The sequence below is a fragment of the Aethalodelphis obliquidens genome, unplaced genomic scaffold (assembly GCF_003676395.1).
Source record: "Aethalodelphis obliquidens isolate GAN/ISIS:26980383/991018 unplaced genomic scaffold, ASM367639v1 scaffold44, whole genome shotgun sequence".
In the NCBI taxonomy this organism is placed as follows: domain Eukaryota; kingdom Metazoa; phylum Chordata; class Mammalia; order Artiodactyla; family Delphinidae; genus Aethalodelphis; species Aethalodelphis obliquidens.
The window spans coordinates 8,474,439-8,501,627 of record NW_020837988.1 but is presented as its reverse complement, the minus strand read 5'-3'; the positions used below and the strand labels follow the sequence as shown (position 1 = coordinate 8,501,627).

The following is a 27,189-nucleotide window of genomic DNA, read 5'->3' as shown; positions in this document are numbered from 1 at the left end:
CTGCGGACAGACCGTCTTCCGGCAGACTGCTGCAGGCAGGGAGCTGAGAGGTTAACTCACGTGGGAACCGGCCACAGTGATCAGGAGCAAGAATGCCGAGGCTGCTGAGCGCCAGTTACCACCCTTCCCACCTCTGAGAAGCAGGTCTGGGGGTTTGTGTCCTGGCTTTTCTTAACCTAAACACACAGGTTCTCTCACCCACTCAGCCCTAGGCTCTGGGGAGGGAGACTCCAAGCTGGCCTCCCTGCCCGGGGTCTTGGTTCCCCCCAAGCTGAAGCCTTTCTAAAATGCAAATGTGACCGGCGACCCTCCAGATACAGTGGGAGCCCGGCAGGGCTGACAACCAGGCCTCCACCTCCGGCGGCCACCCCTGCCTCTGCTCATGCCCAGTTGCTCCCGGTTCCTGGACGCACCGGGCGTCATAGCTCTGCGACTGTCCGACTCTGTTCCCTCAGCCTGGCAGGCCCCTCCCGCCCTCCTCGACCTGGCTTATTCTCAGTCCTTCTGCAGGTGCCTCCCTGGCATTTCTAGGGAGCTTCCCTGGAACCCCTGGGTGGGGGGGACTCCCTTCTAGGCCCTACTGTGGGTTTTCCCAGTGGCCAGGTCAGCCTCTGACCCAGACCATTCGCTGGAGGGGGAAGCCAGGCAGCGGGGATCAGGAGGTGGGCTTCCCGGAGCAGAGAATCAGCACCAGGGAGTGACACTGCAGGGCAGGAAGCAAGACGGGGAGCCCCCAGCCCAAGGAGGAAGGAAGCCACGAGCATCGCCCCTCCCACGCCCCAGCGGTCCTGCCAGCCAGATGGGCCACCTTCTCAGCACAGCTGTTCTTCAGCAGAGAGAAACTTCTCCCCTTCGGGAACAGGGTGGGGACATTCCAGATGGGGCCTCGTCTGGTCAACAGGGACCATGGAGTCTGGGTCTCCGTGGCTCCTTCCATCCACGTGGCCACGGACCTGGCTCTGCCCAAGTGAGCACACATCTGGAGCTGCACGGCCCAAAGGGCAGGGCAGGGAATCTGCCTGGTTAGCTGAAGCCGCCACACAAATGGAGAATAGACCTGCTCACAGGTCCAAGTGGAGACTCTGGTACCCGGGCATCACTTCCAAGGAGGTGAACGAAGACATTCTAGGCCAGTGAATCACCAAATGTCTGCACATCTGGGCAGGCCGTGGGCCCATCCCCCATCACTGGAGAAAAGGAAACTGACGCAGCTTACATATGGTGCATGTGGTCTTCTGGGTCAGCAGGGTGTGCAACCCAGCAGCTGAGAGGTTTGACCACTTGATTGTGAATAATCTAGAACATTTATCCAGGAAAAAGTCCAGCATTGTCCAATTGGTGACCTAAAATCTCAGAACATATGTCCCCTTTCTGCAGAACCATGTCACTTTCCTAGCGCCGCCCTCTCATCCCATCTGCCACCGAAGCGTCAGTCGTCCAGAACACAACACAGCAACGACCGTTGTTAATCCTACAGGTCTCCCAAATCTCCCCCGTTTGTCACTACACCTTTAGTTCTCAGCAGGGACTGACGTTCAGAATGGTGACCCCAAGACAAAGCAAGATCTTCCAAGGAGGGCTCAGTAGGAACCCTCATAAAAACAGAAATCAGTACTCAACTTTCAGCAAGATTTTTGTTAAGAAAGGTTGAAAGACCAGGCTGAAACAGTGGCGTGCTCATAAACGTTTAACAACCTGCTCCGGTGGACGAGGGAAAGAGTGATTTATAACATTTGCCAATTGCCGTGATGTCAATACTCCCACCATGGCTGAGTTCAGGCTACCAACATGACCTCCCTGAGCACAGAGTTGGCAAGAGATGTGCACACCACTAGCTGAAACTCTCAGATCACTACAGCTTATTCTTTCTTCTTGGGAGGGTGAGAAGTCTAGGAAGCCCTTTGCTAGGCAGAACAGCAACAGCAAATAGGGTTCAACCAGCAGGCCAACCCAATCAATGGCCCACCATCATGATGCGAGGGAGGTTTCTGAGGCTGCCTCAGTGCTCGGGGAGAAAGAATGCGATGATAATTGACTGATGATGTCTGCCCCAGCCTCAGCATGGGAGATTGGTGCACGTATTTGCCACTTGCCATTCCTGACCTAAGACATTTCTCTTCCTCTAAAGTTCAGTGCAAAGGTCACCTCCTTGGCGAACTCTTTCCCAGTCTCACCTTTTTCCTGAGTAATCCCTACTGCAGAATTTACTACCACTCTGTACATACAAAGGGAGTTACTGGTGTGTGTGGCACAGACCCTAACTGCTCCCCCAGCATCTGACCTCCCTTTCTTCTACTGTAACAAAAGTTTCAGTTGGCACATGGCTTCCCAGCTAAAGAATACATTTCCCAGCCACCCCTGCTGCTAGGAGTGGTCATGTAACGAGGTTCTGCCCATCGGGAGGGGAGCTGAAATGTTTAACTTTTAAGGTACTCCTGCCCCTTCCTCTCCCCCTGGCTGGAGTGCAGATGTGATTGCAGGAGCTGAAGCAACCATCTTATTTCATGAGGTGGAGGCTGTTTGTTGGGGATGGCAGAGCAGCAAAGGAGGAACAAACTGTGTCCCTGCTGCTCTGGGCCACCATGACTGCTCACAGTTGGATTAGGAAGTGGAAGAGAAATGAACTTCTCTCCTGCTTAAGCCTCTGTTGTGTTAGTCTTTGTTATGCAGCCAGACGGCACCCTGACTGAAAAGGTATGTGCCCATCATCCCAACAATCTGGGCAGGAGAGGGCAGGGCAAGGCTCTTAGCATTATGCACTGAGCCCCTAGCGGAGTCTGATACGATAAGCGTAGTTAAAGCACGATGAACAGTCTAGTTCACCCAAGGTTTGTTTTGTTGGCTTGTTTTGGTACTTGAAACTGGAACATGAAGATCTGAGGACGTACACTAGCTAACATAAAGCAGAGAGGACACCCAATAAACATGCCCAGAGTAGGCTGGGACTGCTCCAGGGAGTTAGATGTTGGGATAGATCTTGAAAGTCACCTACACAGTCAGACGCGTGCTGGACAGAACAGAGCAGCAAAGGAATAAAGGAACCAGCCACGTCAGGAACAAAGCACGTGCCCAGAACATCAGGGGGTGCTGAGCCTGGGCTCCGGCCAGACGGTGGGTGCAGACTCAGGGCAGCCATTCCCCAGGCCATGAGATAGAGGGCAAGTTACTTCACCTCTCCGAGCTCCCAGTGACTATGTTAAGAACAACAATACCTAGATTGAAAGGATTAGGGATCATAAGTGGAAAGTGTCTGACATAAAACAAGAGCTTGGTCAGTGTAGCTCTTATTATCTATAACATACGGTTTAACCCCCTTTCTTTTTTATGGGTGTGAAAACTGGACCTAGAGAGGCAGAGTGGTTTGCTGAGGGTCACACAGCTGTTACTGACAGAGGCAGGATTAGAACCCAGAGTCCCTACTCCTCCTGCAGTGCCCTTGCTGTGTAAGATGTTGTCCTGGATGAGTATAAAGACTAGGTAATCGGTGAGAAATTCTGAAAGTGAGACTGGAGGGGGAGAAAAAGATGGAGGGGGAATAAGAACAAGAGGAAAAACAGGAGGAGGACCTTTTCTGAAAGCCAGCCCTCTCCTACATTCATTATCTCCTTGAATCCTCACGAACCCCCAGGAGGTAGGCTCCCCAGTACCCCGTTTCTGCACAGGAGTGGAGGTGCGGGGAGGATGGGGGCCTGCTGAGGCTGCCAGGTACCAGTAGGGCCTCTGGGACATGGGCTCCACCTGTCCGACTCCCACATCCATCCGTGTGGACCTAAAAAGGCTCCAGGGCAGCAGGGGCCATGGCTTTGAGCCCCTGCAGGAGGTCCTAAAGGCCAGGGAGAGCAGACTGGAGGCCAGGCCAGGTGCAAGGTCCCCGCAATGCTCCGGAGAAGCTGGAGGGGTGAGGGGGTGTGGTGGGTGCTCAGAGTGTCTGTGCAGCAGAGGGATAACCGGGCCGAGAGGCAGCACGGCTTCCCCCAAACGATCCACGGCGGGCAGCCGGCACTCCAGTCCCCCAGGATGGGGGTCCTTGTTCACGGCAGTACTTCTAGGTCTGGAAATGACCTCCACCCTGCGAGGACCCCACCCTGCATCGTTGGAAGATTCAGATGCTGGTTTTCTTCTGAGGATGAAAACTCAGCACCTCGACATGGGAGGAAGCAGCCTGGAGTGCTTCTGAAGGCTCCAGGGACACATCCCTCATTGTGAAGGCCTTTCAGACGCAGCAGCCATTGTGCGTGGGACGCGGGTCTCCACCTACCAGGTAGAAGGAACATGGGGTGGGCACGTGACCCACGAGCCACCTTCAGGCTCTTTGCACACACTGTGTGACACAAATGAACAGGCACAGCAGCCAGGACACAAGGCAAGACCCCCCACTGGCTAGTGTTCCAGAACAGAATCCTGGCAGCCAACCCCCCCCACCCCCGCCGACGGGGCTGGGGGAGGTCGGGGGATGGGGAGCGTTTGCACAAGCTCTTCGTACACATGCGGCTGACAATCACCCCCACGTCCGTGGCGCGGAGTCTGGCCCAGAGCCCACCAGCATCAGGGCGCTGGTAATCCCCAGCTGCTCTCCTGACGCCACTCGGAGACGCTGTCCAAGGTGGAAAGGAGAGGGTCACTGTTTTCAAGGTCACACACCCCAAAGGGAAATGCCGAATCGGAGGATGGAGACAGGCACTTGGGCCAAAGCCATCAGCTGTCAGTCACGCAGGTCAACGGGGGAGCACAAACCCATTCATTTAGCACTTTTATTGAGCAACTACGAAGAGCCCAGCAGCCCAGAGCATCCGGGGAACCCAGCTCATGAGAAACATCTCGATCCTTTCCTGGGCCTAATTGTAACAGGAAGAACTGGGCCTTTGGTGTCACACAGACCTAAAGAGGACTCCTGGCTAAACTGTTAGCTGGTGGAGTCCGGGCAAGTTACTCAACGTCTCTGAGCCTCTGTTCCCTCGTAAAACAGTCCCCGTGCCTGCCGCAGCTGGTGTCAGAAATGTGATGTCTGCACACACCCAGCACTGGCCTGGGTCACAGGACTAGATCCATTCCTTGTGGACAAGACTTGTGCTGTGCTCTGCTCCCCGTGGGAGATACTCCAGGGGTGATCTACCCATGGCCGTCCTAAGGCACAGGGAAATCGCAGCAGGAGGCAGGCCAGGCCCCTCAGCTGCTTCTCCCAAAGCCTCCCCCAGAGGCGAAATTATCGCCTCAAGTGCCATTTCCTTCCCTGACAGCTGCCTGGATCCACAAGCAAAGCCCACTGGCCGGGCAGCCGGCTCCATGGGGCAGGAGGGGCTTGCGGGAGTGGGTTTGAACCTGATCAGTGACCTCCAGGGAGGAGGGGGTCGTTCAGCCCTTCCTCCAGCTGGAAGGGAGGCTCCGGGCTGGGCAGAGGCATTTGGAGAAATCCAGTTCCTGGGAGCTGGGCCAGACCAGAGGGACCAGGCTGCCGGAATATCCCTCAGTGCCCGAAGCACGACAGGGCCAAAGAGAGACCCACACACTGACCAGGGCCCTGGCTGGCAGGAGCCCTGCTTCACATCAGAGGAGAAACAGCAACCACTGAGTGAGCGTGTGAGTGTGTATGAGTGTCTATGAATGGGGGGTGGGTGTGGGTAAGGGAGCTACAGAATCTGGGTAAGGCCCTGTACCCCTCTATGCCTCTGTTTCCTCATCTGTAAGATGGGGCTAACACTACCTACTTCCAAGAGCTGTCATGAAATGAAAACGTATTCACATTTATAATATGCTTAGAACAGGGCCTGGCACAAAACCACTGCTCTAGGTTTGCTGAATAAGTAAAAATAAGACACATGTGGGATTTCCCTGGCAGTCCAGGGGTTAGGACTCGCGCTTCCACCGTAGGGGCCGCGGGTTCGATCCCTGGTCGGGGAACTAAGATCCCGCATGCTGCGAGGCACGGCCAAAAGAAAATAACAAAAGACACGTGTTATTATGTGCTTAGAACAGAGCTTGGCATATCCTACACATGCAGAGCTGGCGTTCTTGAATTCTCCCACTTGAACCAGAAGCCATGCTGAGCTCTGTTCTAGGGACCCTTGAACACGAGGGTCTCTACCTAGAGGGATTTGCCTCTATGATTAGAGTCGCCTCAAGCCTCCAAGCGCATGGGTGCGTGTCTGTTCATACATACGCATGACTCCCTTCACGTGCTTACCCAGAACCCGTCCGACATAGCTCTGAATCATGATGTCGGGGCCAGGCGAGTGGGCCACAGGGCTGAGGCTCCATTTCTATAGGAACCAGGTGAAGCGAGCTTTTGGTCGGCACAGGAAGCCAAAGAGAAAGAGCAGGGGAGAAAGGGTGGTAGGCTCGAGCCCAGCCTGGTCCCCTGCCCTAAAGACAAAGCAGAGTGCGTGGAGCCTGATGGTGGAGGGCCCTTGTCACAGACATAGTCTCAGTAATATTACACTTTGCAACTCAAGTTCTCATAAAATAACAGACGCCTGGCATTGGCAAGAACCTGAGGTCCCTTGTACTGCAATCCTGAACAATCTCCATACAGTCCCTGTTTGAAAACTTCGAGGCATGGGGAACTCACTACTTTGCAGAAGAGCTCGCTCGTCTGTCAGAAAGTGAAACTTGCAAGAAAAACTTCTCTTTAGGTAATGAGTCAAACTCCACTTTCTGTTACCTTCCAAGTATCTGGTTATGGTTTTGTATTTTGGAGGAACTCAGAATAAGCCCTCTCTTTCTTCTACGTGACAACTCTCCAACTATTTGGAGACAGTGACTGTAGCTCTCCTCTTCTCTGCGTCTCCTGTGCAGGCAACCACCAGTCCCCTTCTCTGACCCGTCTCCAGCCCTCTCGCCATGCAGGCCCCTCTCCTGGGGCCCTCACTTGTCCATCCACATCCTCCTTCAGGACTGAGCCCTGGAGACGCCCCTCTGTAGGCAGGCCCTGCTGCAGGATGAACTGTGCTCCCCCAAAGATATGTTGGAACCCTACTGCCCGGAACCTGTGAACATGACCTTATTTGGAAATCAGGTCTTTGCAGATGTGATCAAGATAAGGGCACCCCGAGTTAGGGTGGGGCCCTAAATCCAGTACCTGGTCTCTTTATAAGAGAAAGGAGCGGGTGATTTGGACCCAGAGACACACAGGGGAGAAGGCCATGTGGTGACAGAGGCAGAGACTATAGTGATGTGGCCCCGGGTCACGGAGCACCAGCAGCCCCCAGGAGCCAGGAAGAGGCATGGGAAGGACCCTCCCTCTGAGCCTCCAGAAGGAATCAACCCTGATTTCGTTTTTTTTGTTTTTTTTTTTGTTTGTTTTTTTTTGCGGTACGCACGCTTCTCACTGTTGTGGCCTCTCCCGTTGCGGAGCACAGGCTCCAGACGCGCAGGCTCAGCGGCCATGGCTCACGGGCCCAGCAGCTCCGCGGCATGTGGGATCTTCCCGGACCGGGGCACGGACCTGCGTCCCCTGCATCGGCAGACGGACTCTCAACCACTGCGCCACCAGGGAAGCCCTGATTTCGGCTTTTTGAGTCCCTGGATTGTGGTCATTTGTTACGGCAGCCACAGTACCGATCCAGGGCCTGAGCAAGGGTGGCCCAGTTGGCACCGTGTCCCGCGCCCCTCAACCCCTGCAGCCAAAGTCTTCATCCGTCATCTTGTCTCACTGGCAAGATCAAGCGGCCATTCACCCCGAGTTCCGGTCAGCAAGTATCCGTGGATTTTCCCACACCCCCAGTAAAGGCAGCCCAGCCGCTCACCGAGCACCAGCTGTCAGGGGTCTCCCGCCATCCTGGTGCCCCTCATCCGGCTCACTCTGGGCAGCCCAGTGCCCTTCCTGCACCCCATCTCATCCTGGGGCCCCGGGGTAGGCCCGGAACCTGCATTTTAGCAGGTTTCCCGGGTGACTTCATCAGCCAGCTTGGGGGGCTCTGGACCAGGTGATCTTGGCCCAGGACCCCAGGACAAGGGCCGACCTGGAGTGTGGACCCTCCCGACCTTGAGAGACTCCCTGGGGCACAGGTGGGTCTCCTGAGCCCCCCAGAGCTGGGGCACGCAACGCCAGGACAAGCTCTCAACTGCACCGGACACTTCTGGCAAAATCTCCTCTTCTGAACATAAACTGTCCCCACCCACCCCACTTTCTGTTCCTTTGAATGAACAGCAACAAAAAACATGATTTTGTGCCAAAGGTGGGGCTGAAGTTTCCCAGAGTCCAGTTTCCTGTCAGGCCTAGGTACAACCCGCAGGAGCGCTCCGTGTGTGTGTGTGTGTGTGTGTGTGTGTGTGTGTGTGTGTGTGTGTGTGAGTCTGTGTGAGTGCACGTGTGTGTGTGTGTGTATGTGTGTGTCCCCCTCCCCATGCAGCCTGGGGAAGGGTGGAGAAGCTCACGGAAATTCTTTCTGGTGTCAGGAAGATGGAAAAACGGAAAATGGGCACATACGTGTGCGCACACGCACACGCACACACACACACACACACCCCCAGAGGGAAGGGCTTCCTTTCCTTTCGCCTCGAAGGATCTCCGGGCTTGGGAAACAGGACCGGACGTCAGGAATTTGAAGATCTGTCTTGAGCATCCCGGCAACCTCCATCGGTCCTTCTAGGGGTGGAAGGCGTTTCTCCAGTTTCTGCTGCGTCTCCTGTTCCCACCCCACCCTGTTTCCTCCTCCGGGCTCCTTCCATCCCTGGGCCGCCTGCTCTGACCGTCACCCTTGCACTTGGCTGTGAACCATTTCCTCTGCACCACGCGCATGCGCACAGCGCTGGGGGGAGCAGAGAGGGAGGCTTTCTCTGCCGAGCGGAGGAAGGGGCTTCTCTTCCTGGTCCCGGGCCTTGTTCGGCCTCTGGCACAACTGCCACGGAGTTAGCAGCCAGCAGGCCCCTTCCCGTGGACCAGCTCTATCCCCCCCTCCCAGTGCCCCCGCACCTAGCCAACACTGGGACACCTGGTCCAAGCGCACTTCCTGTGCGCCAGCTCCAACCTGCACATCCCCTCCGGAAGTTTCCCAGCCACCCAGTAAACTGTTGCTAGAGACCAACTCCATCCACACCCTCCCGCAAGAACTTTTTTGCCACCAGCAGGCCGCAGGTGTCTGTGGCAGCCACAGACTTTCCAACAAGGCCTGAGCCCAAGGTGAAGCAAGGCGGGGATGACACCCCGAGCTCCTCATTTCTCCTCATGTACCTTCCCTCAGCCCCGGAGGGAGTAGCTGCTTCTTTTGTGTGTGCAGTAAAATACCCATAACATAAAAGGTACCATTTTAACAATTTTCAGGTGTACATTCCAGTGGCATTAATACATTCACATTGTTGTGCAACCATCCCCAGCATCCGTCTCCAGAACTTTGTCATCTTACCAGCTGAAGCTCTGTCCCCATTAAACACGAACCCCCCCGCCTTCCCGTTCCCCCAGCCCCTGGTGACCACGGTCACATGCACCTGCCCTGGATCCTGCTCTCCGTTCTTTTGGGTATATAACTAGAAGGGGAATCGCTGGATCATGTGGTAATTCTACGTTTAATTTTCTGAGGAGCCAAACTGTTTTCCATAGAGGCTGCAACATTCGACATGCCCTCCAGCAGCACCCAAGGTTTCCAATTTTGCCACGTTCTCCCCAACACGTGTTACTTTCTGGGTTTGTTTTTGTTTTTATATAACAGCCATTCTAATGAGTGTGAGGCGGTATCTCATTGCAGTTTTGATTTGCGTTTCCCTAATGATTAGTGATGTCGAGCATCTTCCCATTGCCTGTTGCATCTGTATGTCTTCTTTGGAGAAATGTCTGTTGAGGCTCTTTGTCACTTTTTGAATTGGGTTGTTTGGTTTTTTGTAATTGAGTTGTAGAAGTTTTTAATATATTCTGGATATGAATTCCTTATCAGATATATGATTTGCAAATATTTTCTCCCATTCTGTGGGTTGCCTTTGCATTCTGTTGATAGCCATCCTTGAGTCACAGAAGTTTTTAATTTTGATGAAGCTCAATTTACCTATTTTTTATTTTGTTACCTGTGCTTTTCAGTGTCTTATACAAGAAATCACTGCCAGGGACTTCCCTCGTGGCGCAGTGGTTAAGAATCCACCTGCCAATGCAGGGGACACGGGTTCGAGCCCTGGTCTGGGAAGATCCCACATGCCGCGGAGCAGCTAAGCCCGTGCACCACAACTACTGACCCTGCGCTCTAGAGCCCGCAAGCCACAACTACTGAGCCCACGAGCCACAACTACTGAGCCTGCGTGCCACAACTACTGAAGCCCACGTGCCTAGAGCCCGCGCTCCAAACCAAGAGAAGCCACCACAATGGGAAGCCCCTGCACCGCAACGAAGAACAGCCCCTGCTCGCCGCAACTAGAGAAAGCCCGTGCACAGCAACAAAGACTCAACGCAGCCAAAAGTAAATAATAAAGAAAGAAAGAAGAAGAAAAAAGAAAAAAAGAAGTCACTGCCAAATGCAACGTTCCAAAGCTTTCCCCTACGGTTTCTTCTAAAGTAGTTACTTCTCGTCTTTGCTGTTTCTGTGTTCCTCAGAGTCCTCTTTCACCCTTGCAGTAAACACTTTTTACCAGTTAATAATTCGTTATACTTCACTTTGCTGTTCAAATTACTGGTGTGGTTTCTGTTTCCTGCCTGGGCCCCGACTGATACACCAAGTAAGTAGAAGGAAGGAAGTAATGAAGATAAGAGCAGAAATCAAGGAAATGGAAAATAGAAGCAAAATAAAGCCCAAAGTTGGTCCTTTAAAAAGATCTACAGATCAACAAACTCATAGCAAGACTGATAAGAGAGCGAGGAAAAGAAATGAAGACTATAAATTACCAATATTAGGAATGAAGGGTTCTCCCTAAAAGCCCATGGATATTAAAATGATACTAAATATTATGAACTTTATATGAATAAATTCAACAACTTACATGAAACAGACAAATTCCTTCAAAGTACAACTTACCAAAATTGATACAAGAGGAAGTAAAAAACTTGAATGGCTCTCTCTCTATATTAAATAAATATATATTTAAATTATATTTAATATATTTAATTAAATATTTATTTAATATATTTAATACATCTTTTTTTTTGCTGCGCTGTGCAGCTTGAGGGATCTTAGCTCACCTACCAGGGATCGAACCTGGGCCCTCGGTAGTGAAAACACTGAGTCCTCAACACTGGACCGCCAGGGAATTCCCTAACACACGTTTTTTAATTAATTTTGTAACTTAAAAAAACACTTTCCAAGAAGAAAACTCTAGAGAAAGATGGCTTCCTTGGTGACTTCTATCAAACATTTAAGGAAGGAAATAACACCAATCTTATGCAAACTTTTACAGAAAATAGAGAGGAAGGAACACTTTGATCACCTTGAGGCCAAAATAACCCTGACCAAGACAATAGCAAAACAAACTAACAGAAAATACCACACAATATCCTTCATGAATCTACACACACAAACAAAATCCTTAACAGAAAAACTAGGCAAATCACATCCAGCAATATATAAAAAGGAAGCTCAATAGATAAATTGAGTTTCCTGGACTTATTTCTTGGTGTAATATTCAAAAGTCAATCATTGTGTGACTTCTCTGGCGGTCCAGGGGTTCAGACCCTGTGCTTCCACTGCAGGGGGCGCAGGTTCGATCACTGGTTGGGGAACTAGGATCCCTCATGCTGTGCGGCGCGGCCAAAAAAAAAAAAAAGTCAATCATTGTAATTCACCTTATTAATAGAATAAAGAAGAAAAGTGACCATTTCAATAGATACAGAAAAAGTATTTACAAAAGTCAACACCCATTCTTATGAAAAACTGGAAAATTAGGGATAGAAGGGAATCTCCTCAGTTTGACAAAAGGCATATATGGAAAACCTATATCTAACATGATACTTTCAGGCACAAGGCAAGGATGTCCATGTACCACTTCTATTCAACATTGTACTGGCAGTTCTAGCTTGTGAAATAGGGCATGAAAAATAAAGGCGTCAAGATCAGAAAGAAAGAAGTCAAACTGCCTATCTTCAGACAACGTGGCTGTTTACTTAGTAAATCATGAAACATCTACAAAACAAGTGCTAGACTAAGAAATGAACTTGACAAGGTCATGGGATATAAGATTTATACACAAAACCCACTGTATTTTTATATAATTTTTATATACTAGCAGCAAACAATTGAAAATGAAATTTAAAATACATATTCAATTTACAATAGCACCAAAAACAGTTAGAAATAAATTTAACTATTGACATGAATATCTTTTCATTGAAAACTACAGAACAACATAATTCTGTAGAGATTAGAGAAATACAAAAAAAAAAAAACTTAAAAAATGGAGACATACCATGTTTATAAGACTAGAAGACTCAATGTTATTAAAATGCCAATTATCCCTAAATTGACCTATAGATTCAGTGCAGTCAATCAAAATTCACATAGCATTTTTGCAGAAGTTGATACTCTACTTCTAAAATTTATAAGAAAATTCCAAGAACCAAGAATACCCAAAGCAATGTTTTGGATATATTAGGATATCTTATTTCAAAGCGTATTATAAAGCCACATTAATCAAGTTAGTGTGGTACTGGCAAAAGAACAGACAAAATACTAATAAAACACAAGAGTCCTGAAATAGAAGCACATATACAAAATTAACTGATTTTCAACAACGGTGCCAAGGCAATTTAATGGGGTTAAGAATGTCTTTTCAATAAATGGTTCTAGAACAACTGAATGTCCATACAGATAAAACAACAACAAAATAGACCTTACCCCCTACATCATACCATACAGAAAAATTAATTCAAAATTCAAATAATTAATAATTCAAAATTATTAATTAATAAAATTAATTCAAAAATTAATTCAAAATTAATTCAATTCTAAATCCAACATAAAAGCTCTAACTGTAAAACTTCTAGAAGAAATCATTGAAAATATCTCCGCCACTTGGGGGTAAGCAAAGCTTTCTTACAAAGAACACAAAAAGTGGTAACCACAAAGAAAGAACTTTGTTAACTTAAACTTAGTCAAAATTAAATTACAAACTTTTGCTCACCAAAAGCTATATCATTCAGAAAAGAGTAGGCAAGCCACAGACTGGGAAAAAGTATTTGCAATTCATGTATCTAACAAAAGACCAGTATCCAGAAAGAATAAGTCAAACAACCCAATTTTAAAATGGGCAACAGGGGGCTTCCCTGGTGGCGCAGTGGTTAAGAATCCACCTGCCAGTGCAGGGGACACAGGTTCAAGCCCTGGTCTGGGAGGATCCCACATGCCGCAGAGCAGCTAAGCCCGTGCACCACAACTACTGAGCCTGCGCTTTAGAGCCCACGAGCCACAACTACTGAAGCCCGCATGCCTAGAGCCCGTGCTCCGCAACAAGAGAAGCCACCGCTGTGAGAAGCCCGTGCACGGCAACGAAGAGTAGCCCCCGCTCACCGCAACTAGAGAAAGCCCACGTGCAGCAACGAAGACCCAACGCAGCCATAAACTAATTAATTAATTAATTTTTTTAAAGGAATAAGATTGTCAGAGCTGCAAGGGATTTTTAAAAAATAAAATAAAATAAAATGGGCAACAGACTTGAAAAGACGTTTCACAAAGGAAAATATACGGAAAGCCAATAAGAACATGAAAATGTGCTCAACAGCATGGGTCATCAGACAAATGCAAATCGAAGCCAGAATGAGATCGCCACACACCCACCAGAGTGACTACGTTATGAAAGAGACAGCACCGAACGCTGGTGGGGATGCGGGGCACCCAGAACGCTCAGACGCTGCTGGTGGGAGTGTCTGATACAGTCGCTTGGAGAAAAGAGCTAGCGTTTTCCCACAAATCTAAACAGATACCTATCCTCTGGCTCGACAATTCTACTCCTTGGTATCTACACAAGAGAAATGGAAGCATATGTCCACAAAACCTTGTATAAGAATCTTTATTCAGGAGACCCCCAAAATGGAAACAGCCAGGGGCCCATGAAGAGAAGAGCTAAAACAAAAAAACCCAGAGAAAGGTCATGCAATGAACACTATACAGCAATCATGGAACAACTACTGTTACCTGGGGCAACATGGGTACATCTGAAAAATATATACGTAGTCAAACTGGCAAAATTCATTTATAGTAGAAAAAAATCAGAAATTTGGTTGCTCCCAGGGCAGCGGAGGCAGACACCGATCGGGAAAGGGCACGCAGGGGTGATCGTGATGTTCTACACTCTGATAGGAGCCGGGATACAGAGAGCGGTACCCTTAAGATCTGTGCGTTTCAGGGTACATACATCTTACCTCAAAGAAAGAAAAAGAACCATAAACAAAGACTGGCCTCTGGTTAGTGAGAAGCAAGCTGAAGTGTTTACAGGGTAACGTGGACAGATGCCAGCAACTGATTTTGAAACTCATGCAAAAATACCACACGGAGTGCTGGTGGCTAGAGGGAGGGGAGTGTGAGGACGCAGAGAGCAGAATGTGCCCCGCAGAATCAAGGTGGTGGGTGTGGGAGTGTTCACACCGTAATCTTTCCTGTGTGTTTGAAAGTTTTCATAGTAAAAATTTGGGAAGTTTTAAAAGAGACTGAGAGATATCAACCAGAAATAGGGAAGAAAGAAGAGGTGGCAGGAGACCCCTCCCCGAAGCCCAAACCTCGCTTTCTTGGCCCGGTTTAGGACCACCCCGGGCGAGGTCTGCAGAGCTCCAGCCCCGGTGCCAGGGGAGGTGCCGTCCTCACCTACTTCCCGTGCTCCCCACCTGTCACTTCCGTCGCTGCAGCAGACGCAGTGAGTGGAAATAACACCTGGGCAGCCTCTTCTCACAAATTCAGCGAAAATGAAAACCCAGCAGGCGCTGGGCTCTTGAGGGCCTGCACCGCCACCTCCTGGAAGAAAGGCTTCCTGCACCTGAATTCCTGCCCCTTTTGGGGGTTCGGCTTCACTGCGGTCCCCTCGCTCCCTTCCAAGGCTCAGTCAGGCCCCAACTGCAGTAAATCCTCGGGTGAGATGCATGGAGGATGCACGTCTCGAGAACCCGGGCCCCTCTGTCCACACCTCCTCAGAAGGATGGATGCAGGCTCCCCTTCCGCTCCCAGCTGCTCTCTACAAGCTGGAGGGTGGCGAGGGCTACGGGGCATTCCTGGAGGTACGCACCCCCCCCCAACACACGTCACAGAGGCACAGCCCAAGACCACCCTATCCAGGCGGGGAACAAGCCCCCAGCCCGCAATCACCCCCAGTCCCTTCCCTCTCTCTCGGACACGGCGACATCAGGATTAGGACACTCTAAAGACCCTTGAACTTGGAAAAACATTGAAAACAGTCATTCTAAAGCTATAGTTCTTTAGTTATTATCAGATAACAATAAACCGACATCTCCCAGGGCGGGCATGGCTGAGGGCCCTGCATCCTTGGATGGAATACGCCACCTGGAGAAGGAACCTGGGCCCCAGGGGAGGGACAAGCCGGCCAGAGCTGAGCTGGGCGGATGGTGGGGGGCAAAGTCCAGACTGAGGGCTGCCCATTGTGGACGTCAGGGAAAACAGGGCCAGAGAAGGACGCGGGCCTGAGCAGAGCCATGGAAGGGGAGGCCTCGGGCTGTGCACTGAGCCCCTGTGCTGACAGTCACACCTGTACTGCCCCCACCAGATGCCCTGCAGGTGGTTGAGGTCTTGCTCTCTGAGTAGCAAGCAGGGCTCTTGGGGCTTTGACCAAAACGTCCCCTCTGTGCGGTGGGGTGTCCTGTCAGGGAAGCCCTTGAATCTCCTTTGTCCCCAAGCCCCACCCAGTCTTCTCCAGGTGAGCAGAAACAGTGCCAGGAAAGGCCAGAGGGAGAATCCAGGCTGCCCAAGGGCCAACTTCAAGATGCCCCGGAAACGGGAGCGGAGAAGCAGCATCTCAGGCCACTCCGGCAGGAGGGGAGGGTCGGCGCCCTGACCCATGAGCCACATCATGGTCACACGTTCCCAGAAGCACCTCTTCTCTGACACCCGAGCCCTGGGGGCTGCAGCCAGCAGAGCAGGCCAGGCTCCCTGGGCAGCTCCTTCCTGCTGCACCAGCTCTGGATGCGGGACAGGGCCAGGCTCTGTGCGGAGGGGCCACAAGCTCGAGGGAGCGCCAGAGCAGAGAGGCACACACGGGCACTCTAACGGTGCGTGCGTCCTGAACTTCCCTGCACCTGCCTCGCTGGGTGGCAAGGGACACGGAGGGGACACGGTGGGCCCCGGGGGAGCAGCGCAGGGTCTGAAGGAGAAGAGGCAGGAGGTAGGGAGAGCAGCTGGGAGGGCCAGTCTGGGCCAGAGGAGAGGGTTGGCCCCAGAGGGGAGAGAAGGGATGCAGAGGCCAGCGAGTGGAGGAGGCACAAAGGGAGCTCCAGTGGGACCCGGAGCTGGGACAGAGCGGGAGGGGAGGAGCCGCAGCCCAAGGTCACAACAGGCTCAGCCCCCAGCCCTGCCTGCCTGGCCACCTCGCTTCTCCTGCCCCAGGAACCGGGCACCAGGCCAGAATCCCCGGGCCTCGGCTACTGCTCCATTGTGGGAAGAGGCTCTGACTCACCCCAGCTCTGAGGGCCAGTGGGATGCCCTGGAAAACATTCTGTACTTCCAGGCCTCCCCCAGAGTCAGGGGCCCAGAGCTGGGGAGAAACCTGAGGCTCAGAGGGCCCAGTGGGATGGGACGGTGTCCTCAGACACACTGGCCACTACCCCACCTGGGGGCATGAGCAGGCATGTGTGATATCCCTGCCAGCGAGTCAGGACCCAGGAGATACAAAGCGAGGAGGCCCCGAGTCATGCTTCCCCTGAGGCTGTCCGCTCCTCGGGTCACCTTCCCAGGACTCAGGCCACCCCACCCTCGGCCAAGCACGCACCAAACCACAGCCTCTGTGCTCAGAGGCCGCAAGCACTCCCCTCTAAAGATAGCAGCCCACGGGGCAGGACTGGGCAGGGCTGGCCAACATGTCAGGGCGTCCAGCGGCCTCTTCAACCACCAGGGTCCACCCAGCAATCAGAGGTCCTCCCTCTCCAGCTGCATAGAGTGACGGTGATGGCCACCCCTCCAGGTTCCAGTGCTTCTCCTCCCTGCCTGCTACAGGCGAGTCTCAGTGGCCACGGGGCACTCAGGTCCTGCCACTTTCTCCACCCAGCACACTGAGGAGAGAAACGAACTCTCGCCAGGGCCTCCGAGGCCTGGCATGACCTGGCCCCGCCTATCTTGCTGGTCTCAGACTTGCCCCTCTCCTCCAACAATGCAGTCCAGCCACTCGCACCTCCGTGATGTTCTAACCTCAGGGCCTTTGCACTTGCTGTTCCCTTTGCCTGAATGTCCTTCCTCTGGATCTTGACCTGTCAGGTCCTTCTGGACACGTAAGTTTCAGCTCAATGTCACCCCCTCAAGGAAGGTGTCCATTAATACACACCCACATACACCCACACCCACACCCACACACACACCCACACCCACACACACACACACCTACCAACAATCACATCACATCACCTGTTCTTTGCTTCTTCATCTAAAGTCATCAATTGATGTGTTTATTGGTTAGCTGTCTGACATCTAGCTCAGACTGCCAGCCCCAAAGGAGCAGGGTACTGGCTCCTCACTGTAGGTCAAGAACCCAGGAGACGTCTCGGCTGCACGTAGTACGACCTCAATAAATATTTGCCAGATAATTGGGACGACAGGTGTCTAGTGGTCCTGCGAACAGCCACCCGGAGACATCAGGACCTGAGGTGAACGTAAAGCGGAGGACAGAGACAGAGGTCACTGATTGTCCACACTCGCTGGCGGGAGGGAGAATCGGGACCACGCAGAGGAACGGGCTCTGGGCGTGTGGGCTCCTGCCACGTAGAGCTGGGCGGCTCTTCACACCCACCTACCTGCTCCAGCAGACAGGCCCAGCCCCAAAGCATTTTCAACTTTTCATAGAAAAGTTTCAGAGCTGGTGCCTCTTTGCTAATTTCCAAGGGGTGTGTTGCTTTGTTTATTCAGCTTTGCTCAAGTCAGTTTCCTCATTTGCTAAAAAAAAAAAAAAAAAAAAAAAACTTAACTACTGCCCCACTTCCCTGATGGCGCAGTAGTTAAGAATCCGCCTGCCAGCGCAGGGCACACGGGTTCGATCCCTGGTCCGGGAAGATCCCACGTGCCACGGAGCAACTAAGCCTGCGCGCCACAACTACTGAGCCCACGCGCAGCAACTACTGAAGCTCGCGCGCCTAGAGCCCGTGCTCCGCAACAAGAGAAGCCGCCGCAATGAGAAGCCCATGCACCACAACGAAGAGTAGCTCCCGCTGGCCACAACTAGAGAAAGCCGCGTGCAGCAACAAAGACCCAACGCAGCCAAAAATAAATAAATACATACATACGTACATACCTTAAAAAGAAAAAAGAAAGAAGAGGGAGGGAAGATCAGAAGATCTAAGGCAGGTCCCAAGCCCACAGGCAGAGAGGGGTCTCCAGGAGCTGAAATCTGCGTTGCTATCTGTGCTGAGTTCATACGAGGCCTGGGGCCCCAAACAGTCTCCAAACATGAGCCTCTGGTTAAGAGGAAATCTGTCCAGTTTCTCCGTTGGGTCCCACCCCCACCCCGCGCCCAGCCCAATGGGAGCAGAACTGACATGAGGGCGGTGAAGGCGGGACGGTGGTCCAGGGGACTTCGGGCAAGGCGGTTTAGGTGGTAGCTTCCGGACAGAGGTTTGTGCCCGGATGGGAAGGGAGACAATGGGGATGACCAGCTCCGAGCAGGAGGCAGACGGAGTCTAGGATCGCAGAAGCAAAGAGGGAGAATGGGGCTGGAGGAGGTTTCCTGAGATGCAGCATGGGGACAGACCAACAGACACTGACACACAGACAGTCAGTCTCACACGCAGGCTGGGCACTGAAACCACTGAGAATAGGAGGCCCACCTGAGAGTGGACCCCAGGAGACCCCAGGCTGGCCTCCTCGTCAGTCCAAAAGGACACAGGCCTGGGCTGCCCCGGGCAGAGCACATGTCCAGCCATGCCCAGGGCCGGAGCTGAGGCTCCCTGGCCAGCCTGAGGGGATGGTCAAGGCCAGCCCAACCCAGGATTTCCCCACTTCCTGCCACCTCACCCAGTGAAGCCAGCCTGGGTGTGAAAAAAAAAAAAAAAATCAAGAGCCCAGGACGAAAACTTGGAGCCTAATCTCACACCATGTACAAAGTTAACTCAAAATGGATCAAAGGCCTAAACGCAAGAGCTAAAACTGTAAAACTCTTAGAAAGAAACACAGGGGGAAAGGCTTGTGACGTTGGGTGCGACGCTAAGAGCACAGGCACTAAAAGAAAAAGTAGATAAATTGAGCTTCATCAAAATGCAAAACTTTTGGGCATCAAAGGAGACTCTCAGCAGAAGGAAAAGGAAACACACGGAATGGGAGAAAATATTTACAAATCGTATGTCTGATGAGGAATTAATATCCAGAACATGCTTTTAAAAACTTCTACAACTCAATCACACACACACACAAAAAGCCAATTTAAAATCTGACAAAGGACTTGAATAGACATTTCTCCAAAGAAGACATACAGATGCCAAGAGGCACATGGGAAGATCAGCATCACTAATCATTAGAGAAATGCACATCGGAACTGCCATGAGGTACCACCTCACACTTATTAGAATGGCCGTTACATATATATTTAAAAAAATAACATGTGTTCAGGAGGACGTGGAGAAATTAGAACCCATGGGCACTGCTGGTGGGGATGTAAAATGGTATAGTTGCAGTGACAAGCAGTACGGTGGTTCCCCCCAAAATTAAACATAGAACTACCATATGGTCCAGCAATTCTGCTTCTGGGTATATATCCAAAATATTTGAAAGCAAGGACTCAGGCAAATACCTATACATACATGTTTATGGCAGCAATTTTCATAATAGCCAAAAGGTGGAAACAACCCAAATGTCTACCCATAGATCAACAGATAAACAAAATGTGGTCTATCGTATAATGGAATATTATTCTGCCTTAAACAGGAGGAGACTCTGACACCTGCTACAGCATGGAGGAACCATGAAGTCATTAAGTGAAATAAGTCAGTCACAAAAAAGACAAATGTGCATGATTCCACGTGTATGAGGAAACTGGAATAGTCAAATTCATAAAGACAGAAAGCAGAAGGGTGTTTGCCAGGGTCAGGTCAGAGGGGGCAAAGAGGAGGTAGTGTTTAATGGAGTTTCACTTTGGGAAGATGAAAAAGTTCTGGAGATGGATGGATGGTTGCACAACTATGTGAACGCACTTAATGTCACTGAACTGTACACCTAAAAATTATAGAAAAGATACATTTTATACATTTTATATCATATGATATCGCTTATATGTGGAATCTAAAATATAGGACAAATGAACTTATTTACAAAACAGAAATAGAGTCACAGATGTAGAAAACAAACTTATGGTTACTGGGGGGAAATGGGGAAAAGGATAATTAGGAGGTGGGGATTGACATATACACACTACTATACATAAAACAGATAACTAATAAGGACCTACTGTAGAGCACAGGGAACTCTACTCAGTACTCTGTAATGGCCTGTACGGGAAAAGAATCTAAAAAAGAGTGGATATGTGTATATGTATAACTGATTCACCTTGCTGTTCACCTGAAACTAATACAACCTTGTAAATCAACTATACTCCAATAAAATTTTTTTTAAAAGAGGTACATTTTATGTTGTGTACATTTTACCACGATGCTTTAAAAAGGAGTCCAGAGCCGCAGGCACCCCAGGTCCTTATAGTACAGAATGGCTGCAGTGACCACTCAGGACAGTCCCAGTCTCACACTATGATGCTATTGAAGGTGGTTCTTTAATGCGTAACAGCGTGATTGTCATGCCATTCCTTAGTAAGACTTTACATAGAAATAAATCCTCTAATCAGGAAAAGTTTTGGACAGACCGATTTGGAGCTCAAAGAAAAAAAAATTACAAGGCACCAGGCGAAGGTGCCCTTATTGGGCAGGCAGACCCAGGTACCAAAGCCCTCCATCCTAGGTCCACTCTGTCCCCAGGGCCTGCCCCAGGCCTCACCCCCACCAGCAGGGAACACAAGGCAACTCCGGCAAGAAGGTGCCTGGAAGGGGGGTGGGCAGGCTTCTGCAGTTCTCATGGGGCTGAGCTTCCCACACCCCACCAGGGGTAGGGGACCCCATGGCCAGAGTGGGGGATGGCAAGTGATCTTGGGACATGGAATCAGCCTGTGCATCCAGGATGCATGGGGACTGGAGTGGGTTGAATGGTGCCCCGCCCCCCAAATTCATGTTCACCTGGAATCTGTGCATGTGGACCTATTTGGAAAAAGGGTCTTGCAGATGTCATTAGGATACGGTTCTAGAATTTTGGTCCTCCTGGATTATCCGAGTGGCCCTAAATCCAGGAACAAGTGTCCTTATAAGAGAAGCAGAGGGAGATTTGAGACACAGAAGAAGGCTGTGTGACAACAGAGGCGGAGACTGGAGAGAGGCATCCACCCGCCGAGGATGCCACGGGGCGCCGGCTGCCGCCAGAAGCCAGGAGAGAGGCCTGGAAGGGATGCTCCCTCGGGGCCTCCTGAAGGAACCAAGCCTCGGACACCTTGAATTTGGACTTCTGGCCTCCAGAGCGGGAGAGGATCAACTGCTGTCGTTGTAAGCTCCCCAAGCGGTGGTACTTGGTTACAGCAGCCCCAGGAAACCAAGGCCCTCGTCAGTCAGAGGTGGAAGAGGCAGAGGGCCAGGAGGGCCTCGGGCCAAGCTTCTCATCTTGGAGACGAGGAGAGTGAAGCCCTGGCAGAGAGGGTCCAGGAAGCTGATGACCGCAGCAGCTGTCCAGGCCAAGAGTATGAAATGCCCGGGACCCAGAGGCAAGAGGGTGCAGCAGAGTGAGGACTGAGGCACGCCGCCCACGGTGGGGGCTGTCCAGCTCCCTGCCCTCCCATGACCGTGACACAGGACCCCCCCCCCCCGCCCCCGAGCAGAGCAGAGTGCCAGCTCTCTCCTCCCGGGTGCAGTGCAGCCCGGCCCTTCCAGGCCCCCGCGCCAACCTTCCTGACCGAGCGGAGAAACATCCACATTCTCTGCAGACAGCTCACCGCGTGGCCCTTCCCACCCTCCCCGAGGCCTAGCTGAGCTAAGTCACAGCCCCTCAGTGGAAAGTTCCCTTCCTGGAGAGTCTCCCTGCTGAAACACAAGCACTTGGAACAAGATAAAACTGCTCGATTTGTAAAAGCCATAAAGCCAGTCCAGAACAAGGAAAAAAGGCCGACCCTTGGCTGGAAGAAGCGGCCTGTGTCTCAGCGGCCAGTCACTGCTCCGTGACTCATCCCCGCCCGGCTGACGAGCCCTCCGGCATCTTCCCAGGGCAAGGCCGCAGCCTCGAGAGGGCTGGAGGCTGCCTGACTGCAGAAGAGGACCCAGGGCCCACGTGCCAAACCAAGTGGAAGCTAGGTGCTCGCGAGAGACGGAGGAGGGAGAGCTGAGGTCTCCTGAGGCCGCCCGCACCTGCCCCAAGCCCCCTCCTCACCAGCCCCTCCTGGACAGCTGCTGGGCAGCGGCCCAGAGTCAGCCAGACACGCCTTAAATGCCAGCCCAGTGGGCCATGAGCAGTGACAGCTACTTCTGGAAGCTGGCAGGTGGGGCGTCTGGCCAGACAGGTCCCCGTCCACACACACGCTCAGCATCGTGGCCCCCAGCCCCCCAGCTGCCCGGTGCGGACTGAGGCCGCCACAACTGTCTTACGCTGTCACAGAGGGGCAGTGCCCTTGAGAAGCAGGCCCGCAGCCGGCGGGGTCCCCAGAACAGGCTCAGAAGCCCGCCGCTGGCTGTGGGGATGCGGCCTCAAGGCCGTGCTGATCCAACTCCCTCCCTTTACAGGTTGGGAAACTGAGCCCAGGGCTGCAGAGCGAGACTTGCCCAGGGACTGCTTAAGCTCTGAGTTACAAGTAAAGACGAAGGTCAAGGTCTAACCAGGTTTGAGAAACATGGGGAGACAGCCTGGGGACTTCTCTCTTCTGGAACCAGTTTCTAACCGAGCTTTGAAAGAAGTATTTTTTAATGAAAATGCATCCAAATGAGGATTTCATAGAAAGTACCAATTTCTCCTCAGGCACGTCCTGGGAGAAGGTCCCTACTTCACCCGTCGCCGTGCTGTCCTCGGCCGAGGGCGTGGTGCTCAACACTTATAAAGGCACAGAGCGGACTGTTTGTTCAGTTCATGAAAAGCTCCTCAAGTTCACTTAGCCCAGGAGGTTGCAAGACGTTGCCACTGCTTCTGATTCCCCCAAGGACCCCCTTCCAGCCTCCGAGCCCTGGCTCTCTGGTCCCCTGTGGTCACCCAGCTGGGCCTCGGCTTGGTCATCTGTTAAATGAAGGCTGGGCCGGAGGCCCCTGGCAGCCAGGCCAATGGAGTAACCATCCTCCCTGGTCCCACAGCCTGCAGCCCTTGCCAGCCGGAGAGCAAGGCACCCTGGCTAGCGCCCCGTCCGCCCCAGCTGGCCCGCGTCACTGAGCTCAAACACACATGAGATGCGGTCCCACCAGCCGTGCCTTCCGCCAGTCTCCATGGCTGCCCCACCTCCTGTGGTCAGTCGCAGTGCCCGTTTGTGTGCCCTGCAGCACAGACGTGCGCGCGCACACACGCACCCCGCCGGCAGCTCCCCTGCCTGTGGCTGCCCCGTCAGCCCTGACATCACACTGGGATCTGATCAGCCCCTGGAGCAGCAGGCAAGGGGCTATCTTCAGGGGAGACACTGACATGCGCCTTCCTTCCCTCTGGCCTCTTGGGGAGCCCCCCCTGCAACACACACAGTGGCAAACAACAGACCAAGCCAGTGGCACTTGGGGAGCAACATTCTTATCCTCACTTTGACCCAGGGGTCATCTTGGAGCACCTGAAGCCCAGAGGCTGATGCCCCAGGACGTCTCAGGCCAGCACCTGGCTTGAGGGGTGTGCCGTAGCAGCAGACCCCATAATGAATGGGAATTATTCGTGATGATATCAGATGCTGACACGGGACACCAAGCCCAAGAAAGAGGGGCTTCTAACCGGGGTGACTTAGGAGGGGCGGCCTCTTTTCTCTCCACTGCTTGGTTCTTGCCCCGATGGGTCTGAGCCCGCTCCAAAGTGACCCACTTGGCCTCGATCCCACACAGGGTGCGGGGACCGATCCAGGGACCTGCAAGGTCCCTCCAGCCCGAGGACCAGCCATCTGCCCTCACTCCTTGCCCCAACGTGACATTCTGATGTTCTGATCAGTGATTCTGCCCCAGAATCTGAGCAGAGCCCACAGCTCCGCTCTTCCCGTCCTAAATCAATCCCATCCAACCACGTGGACGATCATTGCTACCCCCTCTCTGTCCACGGTGCCCAGGTGAGTACAGGACCCCAATGACACCAGCACCTCCAAGTGGGAGTCACCTTGGTCAACTCCCCCAAGCTTCCGGCAGAATAGAATAAGCTCTCTCCGCTGTACGTGTGCATACGCGCACGTGCGCGCGCGCACACACACACACACAGGCATTTGCACATCTTGTTTGGGCACCGGGAGCTCCCGGCCCTGTAATCAACTCCCGGGAAGGCACCGAAATGCTATTTCAGGGAGGAGACCAAGGCGGCCTTGAAGACGGACTTTGGCTGGCAGCGAACAAACAAACCACACAGCGGACAAACCACAGTCGGCATCCCGGTGCCGCCACCCCGGACCCCAGCGCCAGAAGCAGGTCCCCCCACCCTTTCCCAGACTTCGGCGCCCACAGTCTCAGCGTTCACGGCCGTCTTAAGATGCAAAAGTGGCACATTGGGAAATGAAAGAGAAATAGTGAGGGGACGGAGAGCCGAGTTTAAATAAAAGCCCGGCTTAGCGAAGCTTCACTTTTGGAACATTACGTCCCAGGACCTCAGAACAGTCAAGAGGAAAAGAAATATGTCCACAAAAATGAGTCAAAGTGACCCTTGGGTGCTTATTTCCCGAAGCATAAAGAAAGTTGTGAGTTAAGGGGAAGGGGCAGCCGGGGGAGGAGGGCCGCTTGCCTACCTGTGATCCGGTCTCTCTCCATCACTACGGATATATTTAGCAGCAGGCGGGAGTCCCGGCGTCCCCCTTTCCAGAGGCGTCCTCCCCTTTCTCACCCCGTCGCCCTCCCTCTTTCTGCCTCCTCTCCTCCTCCTCCAAAAACACTCTTTGTCTGGTCTAATTTCTTCAATCTGTTGCAATCACGAATGCATCCAAATTACCACATTTCCATGTGCTGATCATATGTTTGTGCTCCAAACTGAAGTAGCATTGTCTCTTGGAATCGGGAGGGGAAAGGCAGCGAAGGAGAGAAATAAAAGAAGAGGCGGGAGCAAGGGCCGGACGTGGGCCTTGAAAGGCTCCTGCGGTCCCCAGGGTCCTCCGGGCCGAGGACCGGCCGGCGGGGCTTTGTGCGGTGGCTCCCGAGGTGCAGCGTGCGGCGGCTTCCGGTGCCTTCTCTCCACCCCCTCCAGCCCCTCCGCCCGGGCTCGTCTCGCTGCTCCTTTTTAATATCCACTTGGAGAAGCTTAACTTAGCCTCTTGGAAACCAGCTCACAGAATCAAATTCCTGGAGACTTCCAGAGTCTTTCATTTCCCCCGGCCCGCGATGCTGCGATTTCCTTTGGTTGGAGCGTTTGAAAATCCTGGTTCCTGCCTGCCCGCCTTCCCTTCCCTCCACCTCTGCCGGCCCTTCACTCCCACCCTGACCCGGCCGGAAGGAGGGGCAGTGGCGCCCCAGGCAGGGGCCGAGGGAAGGTTCAGGAACACCTGCCGGGGTTGAGCCCGGAGAAGTCACCCCTGCAGACGCCCGGGTGTGCCGTCCGCCTGCGGAGACAGAGGCAGCTGGCCGTCCCACCCCAGCCGAGAGGGGAGCGCGGGATGGAGACTTCCTGGAAGAGTCCTACCACTTACTCATGAGTCAGTGAGTCTCCAGCTGTCCCCTGGGAGGGAGCGCAGCTCCTCGCCACTGATTTCCCCAGACTCAGCGCCTCTCTGGGAGAGGACACGGGGCCTGGCCGGGCTGGGGGCTCAGCACTGCTCCCTGCTATTCACCTGGGGTCCCGGAACTGCTCAGCTGGCAACTCAGGGGTGGAGGGGGACAGCACGTGGTCAGAGCGAGGGCTGGGGGGCACCTCCTCTGCCCTTTAAGCTTCATTCACCGCAAGGGTTCAGACTGGCAGCCCTCTACCCAAGACACAGAAGCAGGTTTTGTATGCCTAACTGACCCTGTCTAAAGAAAATGTGTATTCGTGCCAATGTTGCAAACGGGCAATTTCACCGAGAACTCCAGATTTTCCTCATCTCTCGGAAAAGGGAGGGCATATAGCCACACGGAATGAGCCTTCCTGCCTGGCCCAAGGGGCCGCCTTGAAGACTGCTACCCTCTTTAGATGAAACCGCGTTTTCTGGATTGCTGTGGTCCCCACAGCCCCATCACTCATTTTCGTTATCTGCCAGCCCCTCCTCCAGGTGACCTCTGAGTTTACAATCCTGCCCTACAGGGCCACATGAGCCACATGTCAACACAAGAGGGCCATGCACACTTCTCTGCTGGATGTCACAAAGTCCCCGTCCCCTCCTGCCCAGGGCAGGACCCCAAATGCAGTCTCCTAGGTAGCAAGGGCATCTTCTTGGGGGTTGGGGGGTGACACCTTCTGGGAGACACCAAATAGCAACACCCCACCCCCAGCAGAGTCTGCAGGACAGCTCCAAAGGTGGCTGCCTGCACAGTGACGGAAGGTGGGCACTGTGGTAGGCTGAACAGTGGCCCCAAAGATCTCACACCCTAATCCCTGGATCCTGTAAACGGGACCTTATTTGGAGAAAAAGTCATTGCAGGTGGGATTAAGTGAAGGGTCTTGAGATGGGAGATTATCCTGAATCAGGGGGTTGGGAGGGTCCTAAATGCCATCACGTGTACTCACATAGAGGGGGGCAGAGGGAGATCTGACACAGAGAGAGAGAAGGGGATGTACAGACGGATCAGAGAGAGATGTGAAGAGGCTGGCCTTGAAGAGTGGAGTGGTGCGGCCACAAGCCCAGGAAGCCTGGCAGCCCGCAGAAGCTGGAGCAGGCAGGGAACAGCTTCTCCCCTAGAGCTCCCCAGGAGCCCGGCCCTGCCGAGACTTGGATTTCAGACTTCCGGCCTCCAGAACTGTGAGAGAATAAATTTCTGTTGACTTAAGCCCCCAAGTTTGTGGTAAT

The 27,189-nt window shown here is 52.8% G+C and overlaps 1 protein-coding gene across 2 annotated transcripts in view; it reads right to left on the bottom strand.

Annotated features, from left to right (window-relative positions):
- The window catches only part of SEPTIN9 (septin 9), a 165,401-nt gene that overhangs the window by 115,134 nt on the left and 23,078 nt on the right, over window positions 1–27,189 (bottom strand). Inside the window, exon 1 of one of the 2 annotated variants that reach the window (XM_027080816.1) lies at window positions 25,006–25,826. The exons of the other annotated variant lie outside the window; for it this stretch is intronic. Coding sequence (XP_026936617.1) covers window positions 25,006–25,027 — 22 coding nt within the window. The 5' untranslated portion in view covers window positions 25,028–25,826. Of the gene's footprint in view, window positions 1–25,005; window positions 25,827–27,189 lie in introns of those variants that run through there. 2 annotated transcript variants of the gene reach the window in all.